This window comes from Branchiostoma belcheri, unplaced genomic scaffold, assembly GCF_001625305.1.
Source record: "Branchiostoma belcheri isolate BF01 breed outbred unplaced genomic scaffold, Haploidv18h27 scaffold91, whole genome shotgun sequence".
Lineage (NCBI taxonomy): Eukaryota > Metazoa > Chordata > Leptocardii > Amphioxiformes > Branchiostomatidae > Branchiostoma > Branchiostoma belcheri.
In genome coordinates this window covers 139771-158629 of record NW_017804587.1, presented here as the reverse complement: position 1 = coordinate 158629, position 18859 = coordinate 139771, and the positions used below count along the sequence as shown (strand labels likewise).

The window sequence follows — 18859 nt, the reverse complement described above, 5'->3', positions numbered from 1 at the left end:
AAAATCAGAACTAAACTACCAATGGCCCATGGTTATATTCTATCAATGGAAAAATGCTTGTATATTTCATCATCATCACATCTGGCAGCTCTGGGGAAAGATATGATTCTGAAGTGGGTGCAACCAAATATTTTCATTCACAATTCCTTCTTTTCATATGAACATCTACATGTTAAAGTAAAATAATCTTCCATTATTAAAAAGTTGCTATTTACATGGCAAAAAAAACCTCCACGATTAACAGTTTGCTATTTACATTGCAAAAATATGATACAATGGCTGTCTCCAGATTGATCCAAGGAGGTTAAAAACCTTGGTTGATCAAACCTGCTGTAGCTAATCTCCAAGACAGTATCAAATTGGCAAGGCAGTATCCATTAGCCAGACAGTATCCATGTGCCACCCATACTTTGGTGGCTAATGGACACTCCTCTAGCTCTGGCCAATGGATGCTGCCTTGCCAATGGATCTGCTTGGAGATTAGCTGTTGCCTCTTTCGCATGCATTTCTTTCTAATCTAAGAGGCTTGCAGCATACAGGTCAACTTGTTCCAAAGCCATGTGAAACCCGGTGCATGCCTGTTCACCTTTGGCCTCTAGAATGTTCAGCAACTCGCGCGCTGCATCCTGGGGAGTCCTGGCAGCCCGGATGCGGTCGTTCTCCTCCAGGCTGATGACGTCATCTGCGCGAAGGTGGACCAGGACGGGGCTGATGTGACGCAGGGTCTCCACCAGCTTGACACGCTTCCGGGCTACTCTTCCCAGCATACCTGTAGTGGTATAAAAGGTAAGCATTAGTAACAGTCATTCCTCGAGCTTTTATGTGTCTTCCTGGAATTAGGGAATATTGTGATCATTGCAAATAGGAGGAAAGTTTTACACATGATGTCATGAACATCGGTTTATAGATCAGAATTCAGAAGGTAAAGACTAATTAGATTGGAATCTTATGGTGTGGGCTTTATTTTAGGCCTTTCATCAACACAACCATGTATCTCATCCTATATTTGGCAATCCCAAATTGAAGCCCTGTGTTAGATCTTGATACGTACCTTTCAGGTTTCCGAGGTGCAACAGGAGGTCCTTGACCTTTTCCGGGACTTTCCTCTGAGGATGGACGACGTTCTCGCCCTTTGCCGCTGCTTTCTCCACCTCTTCCCTGCTGTAGGCGTGAGGCTGCGGACTGTGTTCCCGGAGGTCCAGGGCGCTGAGCACCATGTCTTGTGACCTGGCTCCTGGGCTGGTCTCGTGCAGGAGTTTGTATGCCATGTCTGTCAGGAGGTCCATGATGGAGTTGCAGTCCTCCCTGTCGCCATCGTTGCTCCTGACGAAGATGTTGAGCCGCTTCTTGTCTTGTGAGATCTGCAGCAGGGCCTCGGCCTTCCCGTCGGTACATTTGGCGCTGTCCTTCCACAGTAGAGGTTTGTCGAGCTTGTCTGGGTGTGCCTGCATCAGCAGCGTCTGCAGCCGGGGGAACAGGTCGCACGAGAAGCTGTCGATCTCCGTGCGGCAGCGGATCTGCATCCCGAAGTAGACAGCCTTGCCGGACACAGGAGACCACGCCCTCTCGTCTATCTCCTGTTGCAGCAGGCTGGGGAGGATGAAGGTGTGACCGTCGAACGTGTGGCATAGCTGAAAGTCCTGCAGCAGCTTGATGAGCAGAGGGATGTCGGCAACAGTGCCGAAGACTCGCTTGAGTTCCCCATAGGTGACGTGATCTTGAGCAGTTCGCTTGATGTTGTCGATGGGGAAGTTGTCAGGAGCCAGGAGAATTCCAAAGACTGACGTGTACAACCATTGGGGGGACAAAACTACCACAGCAGTGGCATCGCGGCGAAGGTAGATAATCTGAAGTTAGAAAAAGGAGAAAATTACATTTAAATGCATTTTCGTTACACATTAGTTCACAAATATATGGCTTAAATCTTTTTACCATACATAAGTAATAGCGTTTGAAGATTTACCTCTCCAATATCATGCAGGTATGATGACGCGAGCTGTACAGTTCTCTCTGCTAGGCTGACGGGTGTATCTTGTCGAACAATTGCCAGATACTCCTTCCACTGCAATACCGGGAACGTCTGCCTCTTCTTCCTCCAGCGTGACAGGTTGGACATCAGCTGCACACAGACCTTTGGAACTGCCTGTCGGTCCTGTATGTTTTTGTGAAGTAGGAAAGAGTACAGATACGCAGAATTTAAGGAAAGTAAAGAAAGTGATTTAGAACCAGCTCATTGAAGTGCTGATTTCCCACTGGTTGTAACAGAGAAAAATGATGCTTTTTGCAGTATTTACAGGTTCATATTGTAATAAGGAAATTCCCCCTGCTCTTTTTGACAAGCGCAATAAACAGTAAACCACAACTTAACGTCCCGTCCTAAGGACCGCGACCCCTTTCCAATTGGTGACCGACGGCAATCAGGATTCGAACTCCCTAAGTCTTATTCCAGAGGCAGGGTCGCTAACCACTGGACTACGCACACACGGATTATCTAAGTACATGGTGTTTCTCTGATTTCAATGTTAGTGAATGTTCATGCTATTTAAATTGTTTACCTCCAACATTTCTTCCTTGAAAGCAGCAAGCACGTCTCGCAGTCGTCTGATGTCAGCTGACCCGGCTTCCAGGCAGTTCATCAGGAACACCTCCGGTGACACCACCAGTGCCCCCTCGAACAGCTCTCTGTAGTGTTCTACCATGGCCTCGGCGCGGCGTTGACCTGTACGTGGGCATAACAACATTCAGATTATGTAGCATCTAGGTTTTCAAAGATGTAGAGCAGAAGGGAAATGACTACTAGTATTCATCCTTCAGACACTTTCAGCAGTGTCAGCTGTAATGCAGCTAAACTTGTTTCAGAGTGGACATGAACATGACACCTATCTTTTGTTGGTCGCAACATTACGATGAAGCTAATAAATTACCTGCTGTCTTATCTTGTAGCTTGTCAGCATGGCTGGCGATCAAGACGATCCGGGGCATGTTGGTGGGATCTGGGTTACTGCAGTTGATGAAACTTAGCCAACCATGGACCTAGAAAAAAATGTAATGTTTAGAGTTAATACTTGCTACATATCTTCGCCGTCACCTGCATCAAAATGGTTCCAGTATGAGGCAGTGGAGCTTGAAAATATGAACATAGACACAACGGGTGAAGGTACACCGACCTGGTTTAGGATAAAATGCTTTACATCTTAAGGTATAGACCATCATGTTAATGAGTGATGTGAAAACAGCAAAAAAATTGACCAAAAGTCTGCATACCTGACGTTCCTGTTCCTCCTCCCCATCTGTGATTTTATAGACGACCGGGAAGATGGCGTTTGTTGTACGGAGCAGCATGGCGTGTGTGACGTAGAACTGCGCCTGTCCTGCGAAGTCATGCAGACTCAGTCTCCCGATCCCCTTCACGTGTTTACGTGACACGTGCACTCCTGGGGTGGGGTTGAACTCTTCCTTTCTGAACATCATTCGGATGTTCCACAGAACGGCCGGGAAGAAACCGGTCTGGAATAAGTAAATGACTTGTAATAAGTAAATGAATAAAGCCATTGTTTTTTCTCAGTCTCAGTATATCTTTCGAAAGCATATTTCTAGAATTATTGTTATGGAAATGGTAAAAGATTGTTGACACATAGTAGAACTGCTCATTGAAACATTTGGCATTGAAATTGGATGCTTTAACCAACATAAGCTGTTAACGTGAAGTGTGTTTAGTGCCATCCCTACCTTTTCTAGAATGGCCCTTAAGGATGTTTTGCCGACCTGCCCGTCTCCAGAGAGAAACAGCTTGACTGTTGTTTCTTCTTCAGAACCCAGAGAGGAGACCAGCTCGCCGTACTCTGCCTGCTTCCGCGTTTCTGTCTGCGAATTAATCACTTATATCGATTATAACAGAACTTTGTGTCAAAATCTCAAAGTTACAAATAAGCATAAACTTTTCAAATTCTTTTCGAAAATTCTTCATTATTGTCCACATGATATAAATTTGTGAAATCTAGAAAGAAAGCTTACTCTAATAGAACTAGATTTTGACTGACGATTTGTTTTCTCGGATTATTATTAGAATAGCTACTTCTGACACACGGCCCTCCAAGGCTACCACAGACAGTTCTTGAGACCCATACGTATACCTGTTGTCATAATACATACCAGCGTTCCCCATCATTTACGTCTAGTATAACTTACTTCTACCAATAATCTTGTACTTTCGAGCAGTCGTGTGGCATCGTCGACTGGGCGTTTGTTGTCCTGAAACAAAAAAAAAACACTTAAATGGACACTACACATGCGGAAAAAGAAACTTTCTGACAGCCACACAGATTGCAGAAAACCAAGATTTACAATTAAAATAATTATTTTATGACATTATATACCTAGTGACTTAAACGTCTAATTACTAATCTTTCGTTTTTTTCCTTTATGTTATTTAGGTTGATTATGTTTGACGGACGTTTTTACCTTGTTGGTGATCAGAAGATCAGCTCGGTTCCTGATAAGCAGCTCCACAACCTTGCCATGGCGTTCTCTACACGCTACATGCAGACCTGTGTCTCCGGTCTGTAACACAACAGATAAGGCAAAGGTCACAAAGGAGATACGGCTGTGTGAAGCCGGCTATTACATCTATACAAACACAATGTTCACATTCGCACTTGTACTCACCTTGTTAGTCACGTTGGGATCAGCCTGGTTCTTAATGAGCAGCTGCACAAGTTTGACATTACCCCTTCTACACGCTACATGCAGACCTGTGTCTCCTTTCTGTAATACAAAAGAAAAGCAAAGGTCACAAAGAAGACGCAGCAGATTGAAATCGGTCTTTACTTCTGTACAAACGCAATGTTCACGTTCTTACCTTGTTAGTCATCAGAAGATCAGCTCGATTCCTGATAAGCAGCTCCACAACCTTATCATAATCCACTCTACATGCTACATGCAGACCTGTGTCTCCGTTCTGTAACACAACAGATAAAGCAAAGGTCACAAAGGAGATACGGCAGTCTTAAGTTGCCCGTTACATCTGTACAAACAATATTCACATTTATAATTAGTCTTTTACTTACCTGGTTAGTCACGTTGAGATCAGCCTGGTTCTTAATGAGCAGCTCCACAACCTCATCATGACCCCCTCTACACGCTACATGCAAAGCTGTGTCTCCGTACTGTAACACAAAGCAAAGGTCACAAAGAAGATACATTTGAGTGAAGTCAGCCATTGAATCTGTACAAACACAATGTTCACATTCTCTCATGTACTTACAGTATTGGTCACGTTGAGATCAGCCTGGTTGTGAATGAGCAGATCTACAATTTTGTAACGACCACACCTACACCCCAGATGTCACAGAGCGGAATGTGCTGAATTATTTCATCCATAATTCTGCAAATGACTCACATTTACATGATCTATGCCATTCATAGCGATGGCCACATGTTACTAAGTCACATATGTCTAATGTATGACATAACCACCATTTACCAGTAATGGCATTTTTCTATCACATGTGAAATTAGGCCCTAAAATTCACCTGTCACACAACAATCATGACCATAGCATGTCCCGGACAAAAACCGGTAGTTCTACTGCAGTACCAAGGACAGTCCCTATAGAATTTATAAAACTTTCACCAACTTACCCAGCCGAGGAAAGAGGTAGTTTGTGGTAACCTCATGTTGACGTCCACCCCTTCCTCCAGACCCCTCCTCACAGTCTCTACATCTCCATCCCTTACAGCCTGGAAGAACTGCTCCTTGTCCATGGCCGGATCTTTTGCTGCATGTCATAATTTACAGGAATATAGACAAGAGTTAGGAACAATTAACACCACGATCCGCGAATTCTATAACGTATCAAAAGAGGAAAGTAATTGATTGAATATCGTTTTGTGCAACAAATGAAATTATAGATCGTAAAGGATGCCGCTATATTGCACGTAGTTTCCAATATCACATGAATCTTGCACATATCTCTTCACACACCATGTTGTTTTTTGTCTGTTCGATGACATAGCCCATATTTTTGTGTTATTATGAGATAGATGGTTTATGAATATAATATGAACACACACACACGCACGCACGCACGCACACATACATACACACACACACACACACACACACAAATACAATCCTCCCGAGGCAGGGGTGCTTCCTTACGTACATGTACGGCAGCACTAATGCTTACTAACATATTTGCCGCGGGATAGCTCTGCCGTGGGAGAATGACAAATACATACCGCATTGCATGTTGATATAATTACTTGCTTGCTCTGTCGGAAAGTCACAGTTGTCATATCACGGAGTTTAACTTGATTTTTAATCTCCTTCTTCAGTAGTGATACCTCAATGGCCATGCAAGCTTAAGACTTGAATCGGGGAAAGTAGGTATTCAACCCGACGTTCGCCCCGCTAGTTCGCGACTTTGAGTCTAGGCTTGTAAAAAATTCCACCGTAAGTTTCATTTTATAAGCAGCGCTGATTTCAGGATATTATGTGAGAGACTAATTCATAATCGTGGCTAGCCTTATATGAACAACTATGTGTAATCTCCAAGCAGATCTTTGGGTGGCAGCAATACTATCAAGTTGGCAAGACAGTATCCAATGCCCCCCAAGAGGTGCGGCGATTGTTACAGGAGGCCAGTATACTATACAGAATCCCAGGAAAATCTCCTGGAAGATTAGACTTTATGTAACAGTAGCAGCAGGAAGGGCGGTGAAGCAAATACATTTGTGACATGTACCTAGCAGTGTGCGTTCAAAATGGCTGCGGGATTTTCCGACTCTAACAAGGAGCGACGGAGGACACGCGGCCGCAAAGGAACCGTGCGGACACGCGTTAACTACCACAAACGTACATTGCACAGTATTGGAAGGAATACTGTACTGTAAAGCGAGAGAAGCTGCGTTTTGAAAGGCCGTCCGCCGGACAGGTGTGAAAAGTGCCACGGTGGCAGTGCCCAAGTCCGTTAAGATGAACTTTAACATGTAACCGAAATAACGGACCAACCAGTGTAAACTTTCATCGACATCTTGTGACCGAACGTTTTGTGTCACGTGATAATGGCACTCGGTATCATGCACTGATTGGCTAATCAACCTGTCACGTGCTGTATACACGTAGGTAATTATTCTCTCGTCATGATGCTATTTTTAATAACTACCAGCCCCCCCCCCCCCACCCACCCATCCTCTTGTTTGCTAGGGATCGATTTTGTATAACGCAATGGTATACACTCGTCTAGTAGCATAATATGGGCAATCTTGAGCTTTATATCAATTCTCTGGAATGTGGAAGAGTTACCTACAGAAACTGCATGGAAATACTCAGGAAATGAAAATAACCACAGAAAATGGAATAAACAGTGTCCCTGTCGGCCACGATAGGCCCCATTTCCTATAGCTAGGGCATGTTGATTTGATTATATGGATGACATCCTCTGGGAACCCCAAAACTGATGCGCGCGTGCGAATAAAAAGTTTTGCAAAAAAAAAGTTGCTTTCACTATGAAATCTACGTGGTCATGAAGGTTGAACAAATGGCACAGAATATGTTATGGCGAATAATCTACTCTTCGAATTCATTTCTTTACATTTTTGTCTTTTTTCCTTTGATTTTGGCATTCTACGACATTGGAATCGTTTATAAATGTTTTCCTTGCAACTTATGGTATATTTTTGCTCATTTAGCAACTGCTTTGCACGATTTACAGTATAGTTGAAAACTTTTTTTTTTTGGAAACGGCCGAAAATACATGCGCGCGCGGATGTCATCCATATAATCAAATCAACATGGCCCTATACATAAACCAAAGCTATACATAAACCAAAAAGCAGTTATTCAAGCGACTGGATATGGTTTTGACCGTTTCCAAAATCAAAATCATTGACTATCGTTTACGATCGCTTTGTGCAACAAATTATAAAGGCTCCCGCCATATCCATGTTTCCGACATCACAACATTAATCTTGAACACACCGCTTTCCACACAACGTTGTTTTTGTCTGTTCAATGACCCATATATTCCACATTGTTATTATTATGAGATAAATGCTTTATAAGTATACATGTATACACACACACACACATGAGAGCGGCGACACAGCTATATGTCCGTTATGTACCTACATGTAGCAGTCTGCGTTCAAAATGGCTGCGAAGATTTCCGACTAGAACAAGGAGCGACGGAGGACACGCGGTGGCACCTTGACCTTGTAAGTCCCAAAGGAACCGTCCAAGACACGCGTTAACAGCCACAAGCGTACATTGCACAGTACTGGGAGGAATACCGTGCTGTACAGCGAGAGAAGCTGCGTCTTGAAAGAACGTCCGCTAGTCAGGTGTGAAAAGTGCCACGGTGGCAGTGCCCAAGTCTGTAATGATGGACTTTAGCATGTAACCGAAATAACGGACCAACCAGTTGAAACTTTTATCGACATCTTGTGACCGAACGTTTTGTGTCACGTGATAATGGCACTCGGTATCATGCACTGATTGGCTAATCAACCTGTCACGTGCTGTATACACGTAGGTAATTATTCTCTCGTCATGATGATATTTTTAATAACTACCATTCCCCCCCCCCCATCCTCTTGTTTGCTAGGGATCGATTTTGTATAACGCAATGGTATACACTCGTCTAGTAGCATAATATGGGCAATCTGGAGATTTATATCAATTTTCTGGAATGTGGAAGAGTTACCTACAGAAACTGCATGGAAGTGACCACAGAAAATAGAATAAACAGTGTCCCTGTCGGCCACAATAGGCCCAATTTCCTACAAAGCTATACATAAACCAAAAAGCAGTTATTCAAGCGACTGGATATGGTTTTGACCGTTTCCAAAATCAAAATCATTGACTATCGTTTACGATCGCTTTGTGCAACAAATTATAAAGGTTCCCGCCATATCCATGTTTCCGATATCACAACATTAATCTTGAACACACCGCTTTCCACACAACGTTGTTTTTGTCTGTTCGATGACCCATATATTCCATATTGTTATTATTATGAGATAAATTCTTTATAAGTATACATGTACACACATTCACACACACACACACACACACACACACACACACACACACCGGTACACACCGTATTGCAAGTAGCAGGAAAAACAAATCTTGTTTTATTGTGCACTAGTGGCTAAATGTAAACATTACTTGGGCGACATTGTTGCATTTACCGCGTTGATGTAATTAATAAAGTCAGGAAAACGTACCTGTTTTATATTTGGTCGCACAGTCGGAAAGTCACAGTTGTCATATCAAGGAGTTTGGCTTGATTTTGACCTCCTTGGTGAGTTATACTCCAGTCAAAGTCCTGCCTGGGCAGTTCTCATAGCTGTAGTGATCCCTTAATGCTCATACAAGAGAGGCGTCAATCGTCGTCAATCGGTTTCAACCCGATGCCCGTTCTGTTTATGCCTGACTTTGATGCAAGCCTCGTAGTAATTTCATCGTAGGTTTATCTTTTTATTCAATATATAAAGTGGCAGTTGCAGCAGGAAGAGCGGCGACACAGATATATGTCCGTTATGTACCTACATGTACATGTAGCAGTGTGCGTTCAAAATGGCTGCGGAGTTTTCCGACTTGAACAAGGAGCGACGGAGGACACGCGTTGTAAGTCTCAAAGGAACCGTCCAAGACACGCGTTAATAGCCACAAAAGTACATGACACAGTACTGGGGGGAATATTGTGCTGTACAGTGACAGAAGCTGCGTTTTGAAAGGCCGTCCGCCGGACAGGTGTGCAAAGTGCCGCGGTGGCAGTGCCCAAGTCCGTTAAGATGGACTTTAACATGTAACCGAAATAACGGACCAACCAGTTGAAACTTTCATCGACATCTTGTGACCGAACTTTTGTGTCACGTGATCATGGCACTCGGTATCACGCAATGATTGGCTAATCAACCTGTCTCGCGCTGTGCCTGTGCGCGGTATTTTTTTCTCGTCATGATGCTATTTTAACCACCTGTTTCCCCACCCCCTTTTATTAAATTTTGCATGGCGCGATGTGATGGTATACACTCGTCTAGTAGCATAATATGGTCAATCTGGAGCTTTATATCAATTCTCTGGAATGTGGAAGAGTTACCCACACAAAATGGAAGTACTTGAAAATGAAAGGAACCACAGAAAATGGAATACACAGTGTCCCTGTCGGCCACGATAGGCCCCATTTCCTACAAAGCTATACATAAACCAAAAAGCAGTTACTCAAGCGACGCTTGATATGGTTTTGACTGTTTCCAAAATTAAAATTATTGACCATCGTTTACAATCGGTTTGTGTAACCAATTATAAAGGTTCCCGCCATATCCATGTTTCCGATATCACAACATTAATCTTGCACACACCGCTTTCCACACAACGTTGTTTTTGTCTGTTCGATGACCCATATATTCCACATTGTTATTATCATGAGATAAATGCTTTATAAGTATACATGTACACACACACACTCACACACACACACACACACACACACACACACACACACACACACACACACACACACACACACACACACACACACATACACGTTAACAGACACGAGCACACGCACGCACACACAAGCGCGCGCGCGCACCGTGACACACATACACACCGGTACACACCGTATTGCAAGTAGCAGGAAAAACAAAGCTTGTTTTATTGTGCACTAGTGGCTAAATGTAAACATTACTTGGGCGACATTGTTGCATTTACCGCGTTGATAAAAGAAATAAAGTCAGGAAAACGTACCTGTTTTATATTTGGCCACACTGTCGGAAAGCCACAGTTGTCATATAAAGGAGTTTGGCTTGATTTTAACCTCCTTAATTGGTGAGTTATACTCCAGTCAAAGTCCTGTCTGGGCAGTTCTCATAGCTGTAGTGATCCCTGAAGGGTCATACAAGAGAGGCGTCAATCGGTTTCAACCCGATGCCCGTTCTGTTTTTGCCTGACTTTGATGCAAGCCTCGTAGTAATTTCATCGTAGGTTTATCTTTTTATTCAATATATAAAGTGGCGGTTGCAGCAGGAAGAGCGGCGACACAGATATATGTCCGTTATGTACCTACATGTACATGTAGCAGTGTGCGTTCAAAATGGCTGCGGAGTTTTCCGACTTGAACAAGGAGCGACGGAGGACGCGCGTTGTAAGTGTCAAAAGAACCGCCCAAGACACGCGTTATAACTGCCACAAAAGTACACGACACAGTACTGGGGGGAATATTGTGCTGTACAGCGACAGAAGCTGCGTTTTGAAAGGCCGTCCGCCGGACAGGTGTGCAAAGTGCCGCGGTGGCAGTGCCCAAGTCCGTTAAGATGGACTTTAACATGTGACCCAAATAACGGACCAACCAGTGTAAACTTTTATCGACATCTTGTGACCGAACTTTTGTCACGTGATAATGACACTCGGTATCACGCACTGATTGGCTAATCAATGTCACGTGCTGTGTACCTGTACGTACTTTTTCTCTCGTCATGTTGCTATTTTTAACCACCTGTTTCCCAGCGCCTCTTGTTTACCAAGGATCGATTTTGTATGAGGCGATGGTATACACCCGTCTAGTAGCGTAATATGGGCAATCCGGAGCTTTATATCAATTCTCTGGAATGTGGAAGAGTTATGCACACAAAATGGAAGCACTCAAAGGTGAAAATACCCGCAGAAAATGGAATAAATAACAGCGTCCCTGCCCAACGCATTAGGCCCTTTATCCATAAAGTCCTGCAGAGCTATACATACATTCTTACCAAGCAGATGTGAAACTTATGCTATGGAAATCCCCGAGAAAGTTACGATATTACCTCCCACTATCTGCTTGTTTTTTTATAATCTCCAATCAGACCATACGGTGACAAGGCAGTATCCGGTATCCATTGGCCAGAGGAGTGTCTATTAGCCACTCAAGATCTGTCAGCAGTCAAATATTGGCTAATGGCCACTCCAATGGCCAATGGATACTGCCTAGCCACCGTATGATCTGTTTGGAGATTAGCTGTGACCACTTCTGCTATCAGCTGACCACAAAATCAGACGTATAGCAGAAGAAATTGAATGGAGCAAATTTGAGGGAAGACAATAAGTAGGAATAGAATATGGACCGTTTGGAGTCCATTCTGAAAACAAGTTACTGATTGAAGATGATGAATCAAGACCATATTGAGAGGCAGAGATTTCTTTATTGTACAATGCTGCATAAAACATACCTTACAACATCAACTATGCCCAGAATTGTCCAAACTAGTACAGACTAACAGAACATTGACTGTCCTTTTGCTTTTTTGACAGACATTGATTGCTATTTTGTGGTCACAGAATCATTAAGAATTTAATATTGACAGTGCAGAACTCTACAAACATACTGTGCTTGGACTTTGAACACGTATACTAGTAACAAAGTAAAAAAGTTTGTATAACACGAATTTGGATAAGGCTATATCAAAGAGGTACATGTATGCCACCATAACATTAATACTGGATTCAACTACATGCTTAGCAAAAGATTACATACTTTCATAGCTTGAAAGAAACATATATATATGTTCTTGGCCCCAAATCAATGTATGAATAGACTGAACAGATTTACTCTTAAACTACTAACAAGGTGTATGTACGTGTATCAGTGTCTGGCTCTTCAGAAACCAACTAAACATGGAAATGTAGGTATGACTATGGTTATATCAAAGAAGTACATGTGTGGCATCATAACATTAATACTGGATTCAACTACATGCTAAGGAGAAAGTGAAGATTACAACATACTTACATAGATTGAAAGAAACATATTATTGTACTTGGCCCAAATCAATGTATGAATAGGCTGAACAGAAATAACAAGGTACGTGTACCTGTATTAGTGTTTGGCTCATCAGAAACCAACTACACATGGAAATGTCAGTCACTGTTTGTACTTTCTAATAATGTTTTCATACATGTATATAAAGACCCTGGAATATTTAGGACAGTGATTCTTAACTAAATTGAAGAAGCTCTACCAATATATACAAGTATATATAGTTTTAAGAAGCCTGGTTAGTCAGAATTTAACGATTAAGGGGGGGGAGGCCTAGTAACTTTTGTACATGTTGTATGACTCCTTTGTCATGTCGTAGGCTACAACAAAATTGACAGTCTATATCTATGGTAAACTTTTCCATCTTAACATAGCTGAATTTTGCACCAAGGACTTGAAATGTGTTTTAGTAAACGTGTTGTACAATGAAGGTGACCCTCACCAAGGTGCAGTCATACTGCTTACATGTTATGTTGAACACTTGTGCTCTTTGGGTCTAAAAACAGTGTCTTTTATATCCGCACATAGGCATCTGTCCATGGACTTCTAAAAGGGATCAAATACCAACCAAGACCAGTGTGGCAGTTATGTATCAATTTACACATATGATAATCCAAACAAAACTATTGACAAAGATAACTTTTATGATCCAGAATCAGGAACACGTGGATGTGACCAGGTGATGCTTACTTAACATGTGGCCTTAGATCAGGTGATGCTTACTTTAAGTGCCGTGACCTACTACTTGCTAATGTCAGAACTGGTTTTACTACTTAAACTCTTAACAACTGAAGACACAAACCTGCTTTAACAAGGAAGTGCAAAGCTGGATATTTACTAGAATTTCAATTTGCGTACACAATACATTCAACGAAAAAATTCTAAGAGGCTGGCAGCATACAGGTCACAAGTTTCACCAAACTTCTTTATATCGGAATGAGAACTAAACTGTCCAACTACCTGTGGTTATATTGTACCAATGAAAACATGCTTCTATACGTTTCCTGTTGCTTTGCGGAAGGTTTGTATCTACATGTATCAACTTTGATATCTACATCTGGGGAACAAGATATTCTTAGGTGGAGGCAACCAAATATTTTCATCAACAACCCCTTCATTCTTTTCATATCTAAAAGTCATGCAAATGTATAATGTTCCATGATTAACACGTTGCTATTTACACTGCTAAAATATGATACAACGGCTATTTCCAGATTGATCCAAGGAGATTAAAAACCATGGTTGATCAAACCTGCTGTAGCTAATCTCCAAGAGACAGTATCAAATTGGCAAGGCAGTATCCATTAGCTAGACAGTATCCATGTGCCACCCATACTTGGGTGGCTAATGGACACTCCTCTGGCCAATGGATACTGCCTTGCCACCGTATGATCTGCTTGGAGATTAGCTGTTGCCTCTTTCACGTGCATTGCTTTCTAATCTAAGAGGCTTGCAGCAAACCGGTCAACGTTTTTCAAAGCTTTGTGGAACAAGACGCATGCCTGTTCACCTTTGGCCTCTAGAATGTCCAGCAGCTCGCGCGCTGCATCCTGGGGAGTCCTGGTAGCCCGGATGCGGTCGTTCTCCTCCAGGCTGATGACGTCATCGGCGCGAAGGTGGTCCAGGATGGGGCTGATGTGACGCAGGGTCTCCACCAGCTGGGCACGCTTCCGGGCTACTCTTCCCAGCATGCCTGTAGTGGTAGAAAAGGCAAACGTTGGTAAAAGTCATTCCTCAAACTTTCATGTGTCCTCTTGGAATTAGAGAATATAGCTGAGAATCTGTGACTGCTTTTGTTTAATAACTGACCACAACTATGTATATATCCAACTCCTGTAAGTTTGGGAACGCATTGTAGATACAATTTCGTGTATACTACGTGCAGATATGTGATACACACCTTCCAGGTTTCCGAGGTGCAAGAGGAGGTCCTTGACGTCTTCTGGAATGTTCCTCCTGGGATGGACGACGTCCCTGCCCTCCCCCGCCGCCTCCTCCACCTCTTCCCTGCTGTAGGCGTGGATCTCAGCTCTGTGCTCCTGGAGGTCCAAAGCACTCAGCACCATGTCTTGTGACCTGGCTCCTGGGCTGGTCTCGTGCAGGAGTTTGTACGCCATGTCTGTCAGGACGTCCATGAGAGCTGTGCAGTGTTGCCTGATGCCTTTCTTGCTCCTGACGAAGATGTTGAGCCGCCCCTTGTTGTCTTGCGAGATCTGCAGAAGGGCCTCGGCCTTCCCGTCGGTACATTTGGCGCTGTTCTTCCACAGCAGAGGTTGGCTGAGCTTGCCTGGGTGTGCCTGCATCAGCAGCGTCTGCAGCCGGGGGAACAGGTCGGACGAGAAGCTGTCAATCTCCGTGCGGCAGCGGATCTGCATCCCGAAGTAGACAGCCTTTCCGGACACAGGAGACCACGCGCTCTCGTCCATCTCCTGTTGCAGCAGGCTGGGGAGGATGAAGGTGTTACTGTCGAACGTGTGACAGAGCTGGAAGTCCTGCAGCAGCTTGATGAGCAGAGGGATGTCGGCAACGGCGCCGAAGACCCGCTCGAGTTCCTCGTAGGTGACATGATCTTGGGCAGTTCGCTTGATGTTGTCAATGGGGAAGTTGTCAGGAGCCAGGAGAATGCCAAATACGGACGTGTACAGCCATTGGGGGGACAGAACTACCACAGAAGTGGCATCGCGGCGAAGGTAGATAATCTGAAGTTTGTAAATAAAGGAGAAAATTACATTATAATACATTTTCGTTACATTTTTGTTCACAGATTCCTGAATATGTCTTAAATCTTGTTAATATGCATACGTTATAGCGTTTGAATTGTGAAGATTTACCTCTCCAATATCATGCAAGTATGATGACGCGAGCTGTACAATTCTCTCTGTTACGTCGTCGGATGTATCCCGTCGAACAACGGCCAGATACTCCTCCCACTGCAATACCGGGAACGTCTGTCTCTCCTCCCTCCAGCGTGCCAGGTTGGACATCAGCTGCACACAGACCTTTGGAACTGCCTGTCGGTCCTGTAGGTGTTTGTCAAGTAGGAAAACAGTACAGATATACAGAATTTAAGGAAAGAAAGTGATCTTGATCCAGTTTTAGCTGACTGAAGTGCTTCTCTCCCACTGGTCGTAACAGAGAAGACAGATGCTATTTACAGTACTTAGAGATTCATTGTACAGTACTTGGGAAGTTTCCCTTGCTCTCTTTGACGAGCACAATGCACAGTGGACCACAACTTAATGTCTCATTCGTCCTAGTGACCCTTTCCAGGAGCATTGATGCTAGCCTCCTGTGCATGCCCCACGGATGGGACGTGGGCGGAACGGAACCTTCTCTCGGCGGCTATGTAGGATGGCCGGCTATATTAAAATAACGCGTTAAAAACTCTTTTCCATCCGCCGCGGGGCCCGCACAGGAGGCTACATTGATGCCAAGTGAGCGACAACAGCGGGGATTCGAACTCCCACCCTCTTAGTCCAGAGGCAGGGTCGTTATAGCCTGGTTGTCAGTCTTGTTTGCTTTCGTTCGCTCCCCAAGATTCGCTAGCGCTATCGGCCGCTATCTTGGGGAGCGGACGAAAGCTAACAAGGCTGCACTCAGGCTAGGGTCGTTAACCACTGGAAAACGCATGTACAAGCATTCAGGACCGTGATCCTCTCATTTGCATGCTCGAGCTCTTTAAATGCCAATGAATGTTCATGCTCTTTAAGTTGTTTACCTCCAACATTTCTTCCTTGAAAGCAGAAAGCACGTTTCGCAGTCGTCTGATGTCAGCTGACTCCGCTTTCAGGCAGTTCATCAGGAACACCTCCGGTGACACCACCAGTGCCGCCTCGAACAGCTTTCTGTAGTGTTCTACAATGGCGTCGGCGCGGCGGAGACCTGAAGGTTTTGGCACATAAAAAGAGAATACATACTAGTATTCCGATAGCAGCTAGTTATAAAAGATGTAGAACAGAAGGGAAATAATAAGTATCCACACACACGCACGCACGCGCGCGCGCGTGTGTGTGTGCGTGTGTGTGATCCTGCAGACGCTTTCAATGTCAGCTGTAATGCAGCTAAACTTGTAAGATGAAGCTAATAAGTAACCTGCTGCCTTGTCTTGTAGCTTGTCAGCATGACTGGCGATCAAGACGATCCGGGGTTTGTTGGTAGGGTCTGGGTTACTGCAGTTGATGAAGCTTAGCCAACCATGGACCTACAAACATATTTACAATCATGTGTATTGTTAATACTTGTTGCTACATATCCTTCTCGTATTTACAAGTTGCATCAAAATGGTTCCAGTATGAGGCAGTAGTGGAGCTTGACAATATGCACATAGGATGGGTAAAGGTACATCGATATAGTTTAGGATATGTAATAAAATGTTTCACACCTTAAGGTATCCATCATGTTGATGAGTTATGTGAAAACAGTAAGAAAATTGATCAAAAAGGCTTCATGCCTGACGTTCCTGTTCCTCCTCCCCATCTGTGATTTTGTAGACGACCGGGAAGATGGCGTTTGTTGTACGGAGCAGCATGGCGTGTGTGACGTAGAACTGCGCCTGTCCTGCGAAGTCATACAGACTCAGTCTCCCGATCCCCTTCACGTCTTTACGTGACACGTGCACTCCAGGTGTGGGGTTGAACTCTTCCTTTCTGAACATCATTCGGATGTTCCACAGAACGGCCAGGAAGAAACCGGTCTGGAATAAGTAAATGACTTGTAAGAAGTAAATGAATAAAGCCATTGTTTTTTCTCAGTCTCAGTGTATCTTTCGAAATCATATTTCTAGAATTATTGTTATGGAAACGGTAAGAGATTGTTGACACATAGTAGTACTGCTCATTGAAACATTTGGCATTGAAATTGGATGCTTCAACCAAAATAAGCTGTTAACGTGAAGTGTGTTTAGTGCCACCAACCTTTTCTAGAATGGCCCTTAAGGATGTTTTCCCGACCTGCCCGTCTCCAGAGAGAAACAGCTTGACTGTTGTTTCTTCTTCAGAACCCAGAGAGGAGACCAGCTCGCCGTACTCTGCCTGCTTCCGCGTTTCTGTCTGCGAGTTCATGATATATCAATGATCATACAACTTAATGTTAAGATGTCGAAGTTGCGAAGAAGCATTAGCTTTTCACATTGCGTTAGAACATTCTTTTTACATATCATAATACAGTTTTTTTTTAATATAGATGACAAAACTTATAGAATCGGTTTGTGAGTGACGATTTGTTTTTCCTCGGGTTAGACTTAAGCTACTTCTGACACCAGGCTCTCCAGAAACGCGACATTAGCCAATGGTATCCCAAAAACATGTATCAAAACGAGTTCCCAACCCAGGCTACCAACTACCTACAATGTTTCAGACACCATATATGTGTTGTGGTAAAATACTACCAGCGTTTCCTGGCATCGAATGGCGGACCATTTACGCCCTGTGCCTAAATAACTTACTTCTACCAATAATCTTGTACTTCTGTCCAATCGTCTAGTAACGTCAACCGGGCGTTTGTCATCCTGCAACCAGAAAACAGTTTCAAAAGTTTAAAAGCAGAGAGGTTTATATGCAAAGCACACCCGCGCATTGATTGCAGAAAAAAAAGATTTACACTTTCAAGGCTTAATTTTCTTAGGGAGGGAGTAAGGGAGCCATGGCATACAAATAGGATGGCACCCAGGCTGATAGAAAGTGTCTAAAACGTCTAATTACTCATCTTTGGCTTTTTTCGATTATGTTATTTAGGTTGATTATGTTTAACGTTGTTACCTTGTTAGTAATCAGAAGATCAGCTCGGTTCCTGATCAGCAGCTCCACAACCTTATCATGACCCCATCTACACGCTACATGCAGACCTGTGTCTCCGTTCTGTAACACAAAAAAAAGCAAAAGTAAGTCAAAGAAGATACGACTGTGTGAAGTCGGCAGGTACATCTGTACAAACCCGTTCATAGTTCACAGTTGTTCTTTTACTTACCTTGTTAGTCACGTTGAGATCAGCCTGGTTCTTAATGAGCAGCTCCACAACCTTACCACGGCCCCATCTACACGCTTCATGCAGACCTCGTGT

The 18859-nt window shown here is 43.6% G+C and overlaps 2 protein-coding genes across 2 annotated transcripts in view; both read right to left on the bottom strand.

The window, feature by feature from the left end:
* Positions 1-432: 432 nt before the first annotated feature.
* Positions 433-10011, bottom strand: LOC109488040 (death-associated protein kinase 1-like). The gene is made up of 14 exons (XM_019792183.1): positions 9231-10011; positions 5640-5776; positions 5067-5165; positions 4859-4957; positions 4666-4764; positions 4462-4560; positions 4189-4251; positions 3730-3864; positions 3265-3507; positions 2925-3033; positions 2556-2719; positions 1964-2152; positions 1052-1847; positions 433-769 (listed from the first exon to the last, which is right to left on the bottom strand). The coding sequence occupies exons 2-14, from the start codon at positions 5760-5762 to the stop codon at positions 513-515; spliced, it is 2475 nt and encodes an 824-aa protein (XP_019647742.1). The 5' UTR covers positions 5763-5776; positions 9231-10011; the 3' UTR covers positions 433-512.
* A 2171-nt stretch (positions 10012-12182) lies between these two features.
* Positions 12183-18859, bottom strand: part of LOC109488092 (death-associated protein kinase dapk-1-like) — a 9543-nt gene continuing 2866 nt past the window's right edge. The window contains exons 4-13 of the mRNA XM_019792243.1: positions 18767-18817; positions 18559-18657; positions 18246-18308; positions 17716-17850; positions 17253-17495; positions 16895-17003; positions 16521-16684; positions 15634-15822; positions 14703-15501; positions 12183-14495 (exon numbers count right to left, since the gene is read on the bottom strand). Of these exons, the coding sequence (XP_019647802.1) occupies positions 14239-14495; positions 14703-15501; positions 15634-15822; positions 16521-16684; positions 16895-17003; positions 17253-17495; positions 17716-17850; positions 18246-18308; positions 18559-18657; positions 18767-18817 (2109 nt within the window). The 3' untranslated portion in view covers positions 12183-14238. The remainder of the gene's footprint in view (positions 14496-14702; positions 15502-15633; positions 15823-16520; positions 16685-16894; positions 17004-17252; positions 17496-17715; positions 17851-18245; positions 18309-18558; positions 18658-18766; positions 18818-18859) is intronic.

Coding starts and splice junctions, on each gene's coding strand:
- LOC109488040 (XM_019792183.1), bottom strand. CDS start 5,762: ATGGACAAGGAGCAGTTCTTCCAGGCTGTAAGGGATGGAGATGTAGAG. Junction 3,508..3,729: donor TAAGGGCCATTCTAGAAAAG/GTAGGGATGGCA, acceptor TACTTATTCCAG/ACCGGTTTCTTCCCGGCCGT. Junction 770..1,051: donor GCACCTCGGAAACCTGAAAG/GTACGTATCAAG, acceptor ATACCACTACAG/GTATGCTGGGAAGAGTAGCC.